The sequence below is a fragment of the Drosophila virilis genome, chromosome 2, assembly GCF_030788295.1.
Source record: "Drosophila virilis strain 15010-1051.87 chromosome 2, Dvir_AGI_RSII-ME, whole genome shotgun sequence".
Taxonomy (NCBI): domain Eukaryota; kingdom Metazoa; phylum Arthropoda; class Insecta; order Diptera; family Drosophilidae; genus Drosophila; species Drosophila virilis.
The window spans coordinates 28,030,860-28,046,990 of record NC_091544.1 but is presented as its reverse complement, the minus strand read 5'-3'; the positions used below and the strand labels follow the sequence as shown (position 1 = coordinate 28,046,990).

Genomic DNA, 16,131 nt, shown 5'->3' with positions numbered 1-16,131 from the left:
GACATAAGCAGGCTATTTTCATTTGCGTCAAATGACATTGGGCCAGAATCAATTGATTTGAATTTCAAAGCGGAGCAGCATACTCCGTACAGGCCAGGATAAACCAGGCCAGGCCACAACCGCAGCGGCAGCGGCAGCGGCTGAGGCTGTGTCGTGTACGTTGCCAATCAAAGCGAGTGCGAGCTCCGAATGTTGGCCATCATTCCCAGCGGCGCTGAAATTAACAAACCCCGACTACAGCTACCTAGACTCAAAAAACGGAGTTGCTGTTCTTGTTGTACACTTTATATGTATGGGATTAGAGGGTTTGTTCAAATTTTGCATGTAACGGGCGATAAGAATTATTTCTATTAAGTATAACTATCTCTGATCTTCAGCAGAAGACGAAGAAGAATACATATTATTATCTTTGCATTAAGTATGCTAGGTATTAATTCCATTAAGTATCTCTATCTTTGATTTTGAGCAGAAGTGGAAGACACGTAGATATTACTTAGATTCTTAATCGATAATCAATATATTTTAGCATCTCTTAAATAAATATATATATTCAAACAAACAAACAGCATGATTGGTGTTTAAGTTAGTATGACAGAGAACACCAGTCGAAGCTGGTTACAGGGTATCAACCAGTCTCGCACACTCACTTGAGCTCACATTTTCGTGTTGTTGTTTGAGTTATTCCCGCTATCTAGTGCTGGGCTGTACGTGACAACGACGTTGCCCCCTTTTTGGGGGCAGATTATAAATTGATTCGTACAAAACTCACAATTGAGCTGAATTTGGCCGCTGGCGGGCGGCCGGGCGGGCGGTCTGGCAGGCAGGTGGGCGCCAGTGGGTGATGTGGGGATTGTGGGATAGACTGCTGGGCGCTGGGCCAGTCGTTCTAGATTTATTAACAATCATTACTCATACAAATGGCTGAAGCGTGTCACAATTTTGCAGCATTTATGCGGCGTCCTTTGAACTGTGTACGCGCCTACTGCGACTGCCGCTTGGCGATGATAAATGAAAAGGAGTTGAGCTGCCAGCCCCGCGACTCCCCCTTGCAGTAACGCTGGCGGCGAACCGTGCAGAGACCATTTATAATTTTATTAAGTGTTTGCAAAATTGCACATAATTTGTTGTCTTTGTGTGTGACGCACACACACACTGAGACACACACACACACGCACATAAATCAAACAAGTAAACAGCAAATATAACAAGGGCGAGAGAAACAGTCTGGTATATATATATATATATATATATATTTTGATGTTCGATCTTAGATTCAGAAGTTTTTTCCAAGTATTTCGAATAGCAAATACCTTAAGAAAATATCTTTAAAAAACATTCAAAAAATAAATAAAAATTATAAATGTTCTTTAAAAGAATTTCATGCCAATCTTATGAAAATTCAAATTTGTTCTTACTACAAGAAATCTTTAGAAATAAATATTGGTCTCATGTTTAGACGTTTCGTCTGGGAAATGTTTTTGAACAAAGGATTTTGAGATAAGTTTAAGAAATTTCGACATAAAAAATATTCTCAACATCATGTGTACTTAACCTGGTTGAACAGTATTTTGTTCGTTTATTTTTCTGAGTGTAGAGGGAATGTCCTGTGACAGGACACGCTGGCAACGGGCAGTTGGCAGTTGGACTGTGGTATGTTTGTTTTGCTACCTACCGCCAACGGTCATATTGGCCGCTTTATCGATCAGCTTGAATTCGGGCGCATCGCCGGACACCTCGCAGCGGTACTGGCCCGACGAGTGCACATTCAGCTTCTCCAGTTCCACGTTGCAGATGAATTGATTGCAATGCGACGAGCCGTCGGCAATGGTGACACCTTTGACGGGAAACCAATTTGTTGTCGGCGGCGTTAGCGGCGAGTATCTGCAAAAACATAGAACACGAGTGAGTGAGAGCGAGCCAGTGTGCGAGCGAGAGAACGCTAGCGCCTTGGAGTGTCGAGTGCTGCGCAAAAATCGAATCCATGAAATATTTATGAGGCATATGCAAAAAAGGTTTTTTTTTTCGGTTCCCCTGCAACTGTGCTAACGTTGCGGAATAGAAATCCATCGATTTGTAGCCGCCTTTTGCGTAGCTCTCACGATTTGCACGATATTTTTTTGTATTTTTTTTTATTATGAATAACGCGGGTATTATGCCGCTTTCAATGAATGCAGCAACTGCGGTTGTGCTTGAGGCTTAGTACTTTTGAATAGCTCCAATTTAAAAAAATATAAATGGAATTACAATCAAATTCAAATTGGGGAGCAAAAGTGTATACATTCTATTACCAGGGCTGCGCAAATTGTGCATAACTTAACCAAATGCTATTTGGACTGCGCTCTTTGATGTCTAGAATATTGCATGGTAAAGTTGCAAACAACTAAATAACAAATTAAAGCTAAATAGAATGCTATTTCTGCTGCTGCATATTTTTATTGTTTTATTTTGTATTTTTTATAAATATTTACATATGAAATGTCATTTAAATTTAGTTAAAATAATCTAGCTATTTTGTGTCCGATATTTATTTTACTTTTTATTTAATTTTTCAACATATTTTTGTATATCAATATTGATTATACGTTTGTACTTTAGTATAATTAAATATATATATATAATAAAATATACTACTTGAATTAAATCGAGTAAATCTAAGTCTTAAGTATATATTATAATATTCTTGGCCTATAACATTCCACATCGAATATGTCTGATCCCAGAAGGGTATTAATTTTGACAGATTTTAAATATATGTTAAATTTAGTTTTATTTTCAAGCTACCATAAAACATAAGCCGGAAAAACTAATTTAAAAATAAAATAATTGTTAAATTAAATTTTATGAAATTAATTCGAAACTTCGTTCTATTTCGGATGCCTTATTCTTATTTGAATTGAGGTTTGTGCATTTGGAAATATGCTTTACTAGAGAACTTTATTATATTAGCTATAAAATATATAAGTTATAGTCACCGGTCTTGCTCGTGCCAAGTGTTTTGCTTTACGTTTAGATGTCACCATTTTTTAGAAGAGAAATATAAGATGGTTTTTGAACAAAGATCTTTGTATATTCAAAACTTAAAGTTAATCGGTTGGTGAAAAATAAGGTTTCATACAATTTATTTCTGACATTTTTCAACACTGGCGGGTGGAATACCCCAAAAACAATCATAAGCATATTACAGTATAATGCTTCCCAATTTGTATACTTAGGGCTGGGCGTTCACCAAACACCGCCACCAATCAGGAATATATATATACATGCCATTCGGTTTGAATGCACATAGCTGTGGTGCTAACATGCGAATTCCTTGATGCAACCCCAGTGACAATTGCTTTGCATTAATTCAGTTATTCGCTAACGAGTGCCAGCCACATTAAATTCCATAATAATACCACAACTAATGCGCCTAAAAGCAACAGAAATGCAACCACGGCCCCCACTGACAAAATGTGTATCAAATTTGATAGCTTGACATGTGGTTAACTGAGATTTGCCGCATTAGTTTCGGAGGGCGCATGCTGCGTCGCCAATTATGAAATGTTAGCGAAAAATAAACCGTGCAGCACATGGCCTTAAAATCAATTACAAAAATCGGAGCCTAAAAAAGGAGGTGTACAGTGTGAGAATTTTGTGCTCGATTAAGCCTGACCAATGACCTACAATTAAGTCAGTTAAATAAAAAGTGCGCTTCACACATATTTGAACGTGAGCTGGCAGTGGGAGTGTGCGAGGCTGGAGGGCTATTACACTGTCGAAATGGCAACGTCACCTGAGCGCAATTGCTGGCGCCCATAAAAATCCATTTCAATTAAGCATTTAAATTAGTCGCGACACTTTCAAGCGATCGAGTGTTCAACCCCAATGTGTACCCCAATCAGCCCGCATACTTCCCCTGCCTCACATTGTTGCGGACAGTGTTGCAATTTCATGACGTTTTCAATTTACACCATAAAATCTGCATGAATGCGCCGGCACACTGGCCATTTTATTATATCGAGCCAGAACCGAAAAATATTTTTATGACTGTTTTTCTTTTTGTTTTTGTTTTATTTGTTTTACAGCCGCCGCAGCAGTTGCCAGTTGGCAGTTAGCAGTGGGCAGGGGCAGTGGGCTGTGGGCAGTGGGCAGTGGGCACTGGGCTTACCTGAAAAACTCCTGGCCATCCTTATACCATTTGACCGAGTTGAGTGTCCGATTGCCCATCTCATAGCTGCAGAACAGTTTGGCCTTTTGGGCGACATCGATAATTCGCGGGACGGAGAGGTTCGATAGATGCAGTGCCTCGATGGGCTGTACGGCTGCAATGGAAAATGCATACAGTTATTGCGGTTATTTATCAATAGAGCTGTTAATAACTGCAGTTATTTTTAAATGTATTAAATGCATATAAATGCCGTTAACAGCCCAATTAAATCTGAGCAAAAAAGCTACGAATAAAGTCAGATTGTTTCACCTTATGTGAACCTTATTATTATGCAATATCAAGAACCACCTGTGATCAATAAAAGACATTAAAAAAATTGTAAAAGTTAATTTAAAATCTGAATTTTTACACTAATCGGCCATGTGTGCGCTTTTCCAAAAACACGCTTTTATTAATTTGATTATAAATAAAACTCAAGTTCGATCGGAGACCGATCCTGAGCCAAAAAGTGTGCTATAGTTTTGACATATTTCTGTGATCATTAAACACGTTTCCAATACATTTCTACAAAATTCATTGGAATTGAGTTCACATTCAGTTAAAGAATCAAGCCAAATTGTTTCATTTGAGTAGATGTCGTGCAGTTATAAGCCTTTACTTACACGCCGAAAGGTAACTATTGCGATTCCATGTATCCCAGCCCCAAAGGCCTAAAGTCCCATTTATAACAAGTAAGAGGGGAGCTCCCGACTAGGGCAGACTCTGAACCCTCTTCTTCCAACGCCAAATGCATATATATATTCTATTTTAGAAGCTGTGTGTCAAGTTGGTGACTCTAGCTCTTTTTATTTACCAAAATTGCCCAAAAAACAGGATATCGATATCGATTTTTATCGATTGCTTGGAAACGGAGTAAGTTATCTTAAAATTCAAGTCTCTAGCTCTTTTAGGTTCTGAGATCCTTGCGTTCATACATATGGACGGACGGACGGACAAACGGACAAACAGATAGTCGGACATGGCTAGATCGATTCGGCTATTGGTGTTGATCAAGAATATATATACTTTCTGGGGTCGGAGATGCTTCTTCTGTCTGTTACATACATTTGGATGTTGTACAAATATAATATACTCTACCTATTTACCTATTTTTAATGGGTTCAGAGTATAAAAATAGGGGTAACATTTTGTCACCGGTGCTGCCTGTGTAAAGGTCGACAATCAGTCGGTTAGTCAATCAAGCCAGACGCTATTATTTATATGGATATCATATAGCATTCAAATGTTAATTTACATCACGAAATGTTAATACTGAATTGACTGTATCGTAGTTATAATGGCTTGGCCTGCTCAGTGAGGATCAATCATTCAGTCAGTCAATCAGAACAAGGCTTTATAGATATATGCGTGTTAGCTTTAATTTATGCAACAATTTTTTTGGCTACTTCTGTAAACTCAGTGCAGCTTTTCATATCTTTGACATTGTTCAAGGGTCAAAACTTTTATTTCTCGCAAATGAGGATAATTTATTTTTTTTTCGCACATTTATTATTGCATTTAAGGCAGCTGTGGAAATGCAGGCCATGAATCAAAGGACGGCCGGCGTGCTAAGCGTGGCTTTTAATTAAGTTTATTTTGTTTTTGGCCTGATAATAAAAATTACTGAAATGGGCGCGGCCAAGGGCAGAGGCGACTGAATGTGCTTGTGGTATTGTAATTATTAATGTTGCCGGTTGTACTTGTTCTTGTTGCAGCATTTTTTTATATCTGAACTATGAACTTTGCACAACCGACAAAATAATTAGCCAGCTGCTATCTCTGTCTCTCTCAACTTGTTCCTCGCTTGCCCTTTGTATGTTTGACTCTTACGCAGTAGGCGGAAGCAACAGTTTTTCATTTGTTTATGTGTCCGAGTTCCGTGGCAGAGCCGGATTTAATGACCCTGTATAGTAATGTCCAACGGCTTGAACGTTCACTAATTACAACAAACTACAGACAAAACAAAAATTAACTTATGTGCTCCATAAATTAGCACCATAATATAACTTATTCCGGTAGCCCCGCTTTAACGACATTTACTCAGGCAGAACTTTCTGATAATTTGCTCATAAAGTTTGCGGCTATAATAATATAATTGAATAATTCGAGCAGCAATAAATATAATGGACATGATTTTAGTAACATTTAATATATTGTATGTATGTTTGGAAACATTAGTTTTTAATATTTTCATCGTAATATTTATGGAAATTATTTAAATTAATTGCGGGAACTTAAACTTGGATAGCTCTAAACAATTCACCGTTTAAGCTCTATATATTAATTTTTATATTCTGTTCACAAATTCTGACTTTATCTATGTATAGTTTTTGCTTAGTTCTTGATGCAATCGTGGTTATACATAAAATAATAATATTATAGTTGAGCCTACATTAGGTATGGCTAATAATAATTGCCAGATCCCTTAAGTTGTATATAAGTATTTGTACGCAAATTATCATTTCTGACTTATTCTATGTGTAGTGAATCCTTAGTTTTTGAAGTTTTTGTGGTATTAAATATAAGGTAATATACCTTTAATAGTTACGTATAAATCATTTTCTTGGTATAAGTCTTAATAATTCAAAGATCCCTGAGATTATCATCAATAGCCGAGTCGGTATGTTTGTCTACCCGTCTGTCCATTTCTATGCGATCTAGCCTCTCAATTTGAAAGCTATCGTTTTGAAACTTTTCATAGGTCCGTTTTTTGCAAAGTTCCAACATATGGCTGCCTGTTGTCAGGTATAGTGACATCATATGGCTGCGATAGGAATGGTGAAAAAATAAGTTTTGATATAAAAAACAATTTTTTTATATTAATATAACTTGACCCAACTCGGAATTTATTAGTATGATCTTCATATATATGCAAACATATATACTTTTCTAGCTTCAATATTCTCACATATCCTCAAAAGGAAGATGTCTAAAAGAGCATTAAATAATTGGCGTGCCTTCTTATTGTTATATTAAAATACCTTCACGAAAAAAAGCGCTTAAAATCAATACTTAAATTAAAATATTTAATATGTAAATTAAGCATACATTTGGTAAATATTGTGAATGCATTTTATATTTTCCTTTTTTTTTTTTCATTTATTTATCCAAATGTTTTTTCAATTTTTTATTTGTTTACAATATTGTATTGTTTTCATGTAAAATTAAGTATGTCTGACATGTGCGATTAAGTACTTATATTGTTGTTGTTGTCGTTGCGGCTGACAAAACATTAACATGGCTTTAATATTTATGCTTTCATAAATAGCTGAAATCCTGGCTGGCTTAAAGCAATTTGCCATTTGGAAAGTTACTCGACAAATTGCTTTAGGCCAGGCCAAAACCGAAGCGCATTACTCATAATGACTAGCAAAAAATTCGATTAGCTTAGAAAGCAATTAACATGCTAAGCACACACACACATAGACACTCACACATAGCCACACACACATTGGCACACACATAGACAGCCATGCATACAACGAAATTAAAAAGGATTTGTGAAGCAAATGACAAGGGCATTTTGAGCGCTTGGCCGCAACTATGAAACATAGCTCGGCCTAAATCTGGCTCAAGTCTTTGCCGGCCACGTCGTGCGTTTGTTATACCCTGAAAGCATAGAAATTGGATGAAAGGGAGCCTATTGCTATAATGTTTATGGATGCAACAGGCAGAAGGAAATATGTTCGTCTCCATATAGCATAGGTATTGTTGATCAATATGGCAACCTGAGTATATTATATATGGCACGACTTTATCCTATCGATATACGCCCGTGAATGCCTAACCTCGATAAAAATCGATTTGGTACGAAGGTTTTTTAAGCAGAGCTCGGAAAATAAAATAGAATTCATGCCATAATAACAACAACAACACCAAGGTTATTCAAGAACGCATCTTCTTTAGTACGGGGCTAGTAATATGTATATCGCTCTGCTTAGGGTATTTGCAAGTCGCGTACTTTCGTGAAGAGCACTCTAACTTGTTTTAGCTTTTTCTTTGGCTCGCTGACGGAATGTCGGGTCAGTTAATATCACTCAGGCATGAGACTTTGTTGCCTTTAGCGACAGCCACACACTGACAGACAGATAGCTGACCATGTGTGGCGCCTGGCGATGAGTTGGCCAAAAGACCAGTTGCCCCATAAGATAATGAATGCGTTGACGTTCAAGCATTTAATGTGCCGAAACAATGATGAATTAGTGACGAGACAGAAATTTCTCAAGCGCAAAATAATGAGGCGTTTGCTTGCCACCCCCCACCCCTTGCAGCCACTATACAAATTCACTGCCAATGCCCCGCCTACTGTCTCGCAGTTACAGTAACAATCATGGCCCAAAATTCACTGTGCGGGCAATTTGCTTTGAATTTAGTTGATTGCCGGACGGAATTTGGCGCCATTTGAGCTGCCTCTCTGTTTGTGTGTGCGAGAGTGTGTGTGTGTATTGCATTAAATTCACAGCATTGTCTTGCTTGGTATTTTCGATTAAAGAATGTCACCCCAAGGAAAAAATGTTGTATTTAAATGCGAACGCCAAGTGCTTTAAGCGTTTGGTTATATCAACTTCAATATACTATATCTCTATATATATATATATATATATAGCTAGGTATCTGTGCCTGATGTTAGTCCAGAGGATCCCACATGCTGTAGCTGAGGTAAATTTGTCTTTGTCATCGCCTTTGACATTGACATGTGGTTCACTTCTTGCCCGCCCATCGACTGGCCCAGCCACAGCCACCAGGAGAATGGGGGCGTTATGTTCATTGCTTTAACTTTGTCGATAGTTGAAGTTGGAAGTTCCTGTCTATTGATGGGTCCTTGAGTCTCTAAGCACCTGTTGCTACCCTATTCAAACTTGTGCATATTCAAATGTACTTGTTAATAAACATTCAAATTATTTTATAAGCCTTTTAAGACTTTTTGCTGTTTGAATGAATATATTTCGTTAGAAATAATTTATGCAAATTGATCAATTATAATGATTCTTAAGTTATTAAATTAAAATATTTTTGTGTTCATAAGTTATTTAAATTTGACTTCATGTAATATCAAGTCATTTTTTTATGCACAAATAAATAAAATGTATCAATATATAATTCATCGAAAATTTCATATAAATATTCTTTATTAAAAATAAATATATTAAAAATAAATATGTTAAAAAAATTCCATTCAAGCGTGCTGAAATATGCTTTTAAGGCTTAACCTCTTTTGGTCTGAGTATAAAATTCTTTGTTCTCATCGAACGAAAATCTTGTAGAGCAACTTAATTATATTAAAATACGATTTTAATAAACAACAAAATTGTTCAATCAAATTCCCATTAAATAAATTTATTCTGCATGGCTGGAAGTGTATTCTGGATTCGTTCTTGTTAATATTCTTATGATTTATGCCAGCTATACATGCCAATATTCCTGACACTAGTTCCCAAACTTTAGTCGTACAAGTTATTGTAAGAAAAATGAGGCGCATTTCATCATACGAACATTTGTATACATATATGTATATCTACCCACTTTTACTTTTCTTTCGGCCCTTTGTGGGCGAATTCATCACTGTTTTTGTGGTTCGTTGCCAGCATTTTTCCCGAAACTTAAAGCCAAACTTTAAGGATAACACGAAAGTTGTTTAGGATATGTGCGTGTGAGATTTTCGCTCTCATCACAAGTTTTTGACAGTTTTATGCCACGGGAATTGAGCGTAAGTTACGTAGCATGTGCTGATGGATTGTTTTGGGCCACAGGGTTCTGGTGTGTCTTTCACTGAATGCCGCATTTGCTGCTGCAACTTAATAGGAAAACTGAAAGGCGCTTAAAGTATGAACTGCAGCGCTGCAAAATTATGTATAAATTGTAGATAAATATGTAATCAGATGAGCAACTAGCTGCAGATGCTCAACAAAATATAATACCTTAACAGATTTGCAAGGAAAAGTTGTAACGAGTCGACAGTTGATTGCATAAGGACTCTCTGCATCCGCATCCGTATCCGCATCTGGCTATGGCGATGGCTATATAATACAGCCAAGCAGACACAGCAGCGAATGGCCGACAGGCTAAAGGACGGACGAACTGAGCTTGCAAGTGGGTAATAGTTTCAGGTAAAAGCCTGTAAACGAGCAAACTGGCACAAACGAGCAGCTAGCTCAATGCGGGCTATGCGAAAGGGTACTTGGAGGACGAAGAGAGGATAGAGGTAATAGCAAGGGCAACGGTGCGGATGCTCGATATCCAAGGCATCTGTGGCAAATGTAGCTCGAGTCGTAGATATAAAGTCATTGAGTTGGAAACTGTTTGCCAGTGCCAAGCCAGCAAAAGACTCAAGTAGCAGCAGCAGTAGCAGTAACAGCAGCCGCAGTAGCAACAGCAGCAATAGCATCAGTCGCAGTCACAGTAACAGCAGCAGCGGCCGTTTTCTCTGCATCGCTTGTTTTATTTATTACATGGCGTATACGCAATATTTGCACATGGCGCAGCCCCAGTGCAAATATGCAGCAATGCATTGTTTATTTAATATGTTTTGTTCTTTTTATTTCGCTGTCTGAAAATTTTGTTTTTATACCCTGGCATAAGGTATTTTAATTTTGTCACAAAAGCGACAAGCAACAGACGACATTGAGCCCATAAAGCATACATATTCTTGATCGGCATCAACAGAAAAGTCAATAAATATCTGGAGAAATCTATCTTTATATTACAGGCCTTATCGAACGACTTTATCATATAGCTGCATTGGAAACGATCGGATGATAGATGCATTTTAGTCTGTTGAGATATCTAAGTAAGTCTTGGAATTTCCAGTTTATTTATACTTCTTACTCTTATCCACATGAGATACAACTTTTTGTAAAGTTTGTGAAGATAACTTAGCATCGCGGAGGACTCGGTATAGCTAGCTGCAACTGATCAAAAATTGTATATATTGTCATATGATTAGAAAAGCATTTAAAAGCTTTACAAGTTAAAATATAATTTGCTGAAAGGTGTTTTAATTTAGTTGCATTTACTTATTTTGTTACTATTATAATTATTAATATATGATATGCTATTCGTCTGACAGAGTATTTAAAGCTCGGCTAGCCTCAGTTAGCTGCTCTTTCCTGACTCTAGTTTAGTTTTTGTTTTATTTATTTGTTTTGGTGTTTTTTTTTTTTGTCAATTTTGTAATTGTTTCTATTGTTAAGGCGCGGGCAACTTTTTTAATCATTTTCATATATATACATTTTCGCAGTTGCAAAAAGTCGTGGTGCAAATTTTTATTTTTTTTTTGTTTTTTTTTTTTTTGTGAATAAGCAACGCCCTGTAACCTTTTCTAACGCGGCCTTAGCTTTTGCTTTTCGTTTTTCTTTAATTAAAACGAACTTTCAATACAATATGCCCGTCCGACTGGGGCTGGAGGCGTTGACTGGAGCAGAGCAGCCAGCTCCGTTCGCCTCTTTGTTTGCTGTTAATTTTTGCCAGCTTCTGTTTTTTTAATATTATTTTCATACTGTTTTTTAGCGTTGGCATTGGCGTGTCCTTTGTTAGATTTCCCATGTCTCGTCGGGACACGTTTTCGTTTTCATTGTTGTTGTTGTCGTTCTGCTTCTTGCGCTTCTTGTAGTTTCCACAGTCTCTGCAGACGCTTGCGTTTATTTATTGTGGAAAAAGTTGCAAACTAAAATTAGTAAAGTGGGGTATGCATAGTGCATGTGGCCTATAAAGAACAAAAAAAAAAAAATGAATGAAAACAAATGTATAAAGTGTGCCAATTGCAGAAGTTATTAGCTCCGGGGAGTCCTGCATTTTAAAAGGGGCAAAAGCAGCGGGCTTAAAGGCAGCGGGCTTAAAAATAAATCAGATTTTATGGAAATATCATTTTGTCGAATGGCAAGAAGTGAGAGCGCAAGGGCAAGAGAGACTAATAGGAGTATGCAATAAATGTGCATATTGAGCAATCAATTAAAATCGCTTTCTTACTAAGGAAACGGAATTTTCATCGATGATTTGATAAGTCCATATATAAGAGGGAGAGTAAGTAAGAAAAAGAGAGAGAGAGAGAGGGAGAGAGAGAGAGAGAGGGAGAGAGAGAGAGAGAGAGAGAGAGAGGGAGATAGAGGGACCGCAACAGACTGAGAAAAAGAGGCAAGAGCTTGCAAAATATGCAAAGTGATTAATTGACTTTCCTTTCCCCATTGAACTCTTCTTGTATACTTCAATGTTAGTAAGACGAGTAGATCCTTGCGATAGCCTTTTTAAACCCTGAACCCATTAAAAATGGATATAAGGTAATATTGTATTTGTGCAAAATTCATATGTATGTTACAGGCAGATGGAAGCATCTCCGACGCCATAAAGTATATATATTCTTGATCAGCACCGATAGCCGAGTCGATCTAGCCATGCCCGTCTGTCTGCCTGTCCGTCTGTCTGTATGTATGAACGCGAGGATCTCAGAACCTATAAGCGCTAGCGAAATTTTAGATGTAGGTGCTCCTAGTGCCTGTGCAGATCGAGTTTGTTTTCGATAATCGATAGCTTACTCTGTTTCCAAGCAATCGATAAAACTCGATATCGATATCTTGTTTTTTGGGCAATTTTGGTAAATAATAAGAGGTAGAGTCACCAAACTTGACATATAGCTTCTAAAATAGAATGTATACATGTATATGCATTTGATGATGGAAGAAGAGAGTTCAGGGTATCCCTTTGTCGGGAGCTCCCGACTAGCAACTCTTACTGTTCCGTGTAAAAATGGAACTGTATATGCGTACAATGAGACAAAGAAGCTTTATAGAAAACTCTTTAATTATCTTCCAATCGGAATGCAATTTAATTTGTCTGCCAATAATTTAACCATTAAACTTACGCTTGAAGCTTGAAGATTCATGTTTTCTTTTTTAGTTTAAATTATTGATTATAAGGTTATATGAATTTAAACGTAAGGTAAACTAAAACTTATTTGAGAATTACAGTGACAATTCAATAGGGGGAACAGCGACCATTGGGCAATCGTTATAGGCTCAAGGGATTGTCGATTAGGAGATTTTTCACCGTGTAAACATTTTTTATCTACATATGTATCAATTCATGTGCTTCTATAAGGTCTTTACGTATGTAAGTAAAAAATAAAACTTTATAAAGGATCATATATACATATATATATATATTGAAAGACAAATGCCATTCTGCCAAAATTTTCATTTTAGCTGTGCAGCTAAAAATATATTGAAACTCATTCGCTTTAAATGGCAGACTAAACGCTTGATAAACCAAAGTTAAACAGCTAACCAAAAGATCATTAACAGCATGGCCAAACAAAAAACGTGGTCTAGTTAGAGAGAGAAGAGTTCACCTGCGGGTGGCACAGACTTATAGAGAGAGCATGACAGACAGAGAAGGAGAGAGAGAGAGTGAGAGGGAGATAGTGTTAGTGGGAAGTGCCTGCAACACCAAACGAAAAGTGCAACAAGCACTTGAGAAACTTTTCTCATTTAACGTTGGGGCACAAACTAAAAAGCTACTCAAAATCTATTTGATTTTGGTAGGTGCGAGCGACAGAGTTGGAAAAAAAAATAAGAAAAAGGAGAAAATAAAGAACTAGAAAACATAAGAAAAACGCTGGACACTTGCGGGACAAGTAATAACAAAATATTAAGTTTAAACGAATTTAAAAGAAAAGTTTTTCGACTCGACTGCAATTGACGGCCATTAAAGTTGTACATTTTGACCGTGGTGCCTGTATTTGGCCAAGGCAAATATCAATTTAAATTTTCAATTGCCGGCAACATCAATTGCAGCCGGAAATGGCGGTGTTTAGGCCAAAGTTTGCTGCAATTTGCCATAGCCAGCAAAATCAATAAACTCAACATCAGCAAACTGTTGCCTGTTGCCACATATTTACTTATTTTTATACCCTTGCCGAGGGTATTCTAATTCATACACAAAACGTGTCACATGCATATGTTTCAGCTAAAAAATCTTTTAAAATGTTCGCAAAATATTTCTATTGCAAGGAGAACATATGCCTGTGTAGACCAGATTAGAAACCTGTTTCATTTTTTTCGAGATATTTTTAACCTATTCACTCCTTAGCCATAGCTCAAATAACTACATTAAATCGATCATATTCTTTCCATATCATATGCTTTCTATAGAAGCAATCGTTTGGAATTTGTTTAAAACCATTTATGGTCAAGCATCTGCAAGAGAATTTGAACTGTGGCCTGACTGGAATTGTGGTTTCTCTTGTTTTTTTTTTTTTTTTTTATTTATTTCTCTTGCCACACCATAGAAATTGAATTGGTCTAGGGTTCGGCTGGCTGACATGCCTTTGCCACATCCTAATGCTCTTAAAGCAGCTTCTTTGCACATGTTTGCGTTTGCAGGGAATTTTCTATATATATTTTCTTTTTACCACATCAACGCAAATGTCACGCATAATGTTTAAGGGAAAAAAAGAGAAAATAAAAATAAAAAATACGTGAAGAAAAATAAAATAAAATTGAAAATATAAAAGTCTATATATGTATTTTCATACGATGCTATGTTGCAGCGTTGTTTTTCCACATCGTCTACTTATTTTGCAAAAGTCAAATATTAGCTGAAAAGTTGAGAAAGTTTTCTCAAGCAATTTTTCGCTTACATTTTACCAGTACCGACAGCCTTGAAGCTGGGTCCTGGTATTGTTCCTGGTCCCGTTCCTGCCGCTATCGCTGCTGCTGCTGCTGCCGCTGCCGCTGCCGCTGCTGCTGCTGCTGCTCCTGGTCTATCTGTCAGCAGACGGAATGCTGTTGGCATTTTCCTCATGCTGGCAGCACTTCAGCCCGCTTCGATCCTTATCTGCTTAGTTCTCAGAGCTGCTGCCACAGTCGCTTTTCTTTTCTTATATTTTCTTTGTTTTTTTTTTCTTTGCTTCTTGGCCCAGCGTCTCTTGCCACGCGTTTCAGTTTCCCCCAAAGTGCATTAAAAAATATTGTTGCTGCATGGTCGGATACGAACAGCGCGTATCATTTTTGATAAAATTCATGGTAATTGTTTCAACTGTGAATTTATCGAAGTTTTTCATGTTACGCACAAAACTTTGCCCTGCTCTCGGCAGCCAGGCATTGCTTTTTATGGGACCAAAATGCTGGCTGAATGTGTACAGTGTTTGCCAACTGGGATTGGCGCTTGTGGATTGCGAAGCAAATGAATAAAACTAAGTCTTTAAAATACATTAAATTAGTGGTCTCAGTGCACACAACCTTTTTACAACAATAGCAGAAGTTTCTTCTTAATTTTTTTTTTTTTTTTTTTTGTGTTTTTTGTGTAATTACTAGATAGTTAAAAATGGAAAATGATTGCGTTGATTAGCAGTAACAACAACAGCTTTTCGAGCAAATCAGAAATACATAAAATATTGACAACTCAAGAAAGAAAGGTTATCTGTGGCGCGCTGGAAATTTCATACTCTTCTAAATGAGTGATTCGTAAGTTTTGTTTTGATGGGAGATATTTAATATAGTAGTTCGAACTAAACACAAAAGAACGATTATCTGCCGCGTGCCGAAATGAATTACCCTTAAGGATATGTAACCCAGAGATATTTGTCTTCGCAAGCTTTTTTCCTACCCATTATTTTGGGAGCCATAAAATATATGGTAGTCTGATTTAATAGAGTACACAAAATACTAACATGATATAAGACATGGGTTTTCTGCAGAAAGCCGAAGACCCAATACCTTTGCAGATTTGTGACTTGTGAAATAGTTTTTCTACGTAAGCGCTTTTTTCAACCTATTGTTTTTATATGAGGCATATAATATAGTCGTCCGGTTTATATGAGTTTAAATGAAACTCGTAATTGCAGCACTTTATGTATCTTGAAAAACAAATATTATTTCGTGCACAAACTCAGTTTTCAATGTATTCTTCATATACAAATGTGATGTGGTTGTTGATAATAGAATTTTGCTTAA

General features: G+C 36.9%; 1 protein-coding gene across 2 annotated transcripts in view; it reads right to left on the bottom strand.

Annotated features, from left to right (window-relative positions):
• The window catches only part of beat-Vc (beaten path Vc), a 45,991-nt gene that overhangs the window by 6,782 nt on the left and 23,078 nt on the right, over positions 1–16,131 (bottom strand). The window contains exons 2-3 of one of the 2 annotated variants that reach the window (XM_002056180.4): positions 4,148–4,301; positions 1,673–1,881 (exon numbers count right to left, since the gene is read on the bottom strand). In XM_002056180.4, coding sequence (XP_002056216.1) covers positions 1,673–1,881; positions 4,148–4,301 — 363 coding nt within the window. Of the gene's footprint in view, positions 1–1,449; positions 1,882–4,147; positions 4,302–16,131 lie in introns of those variants that run through there. The other variant, XM_032433684.2, reaches the window with a different exon arrangement.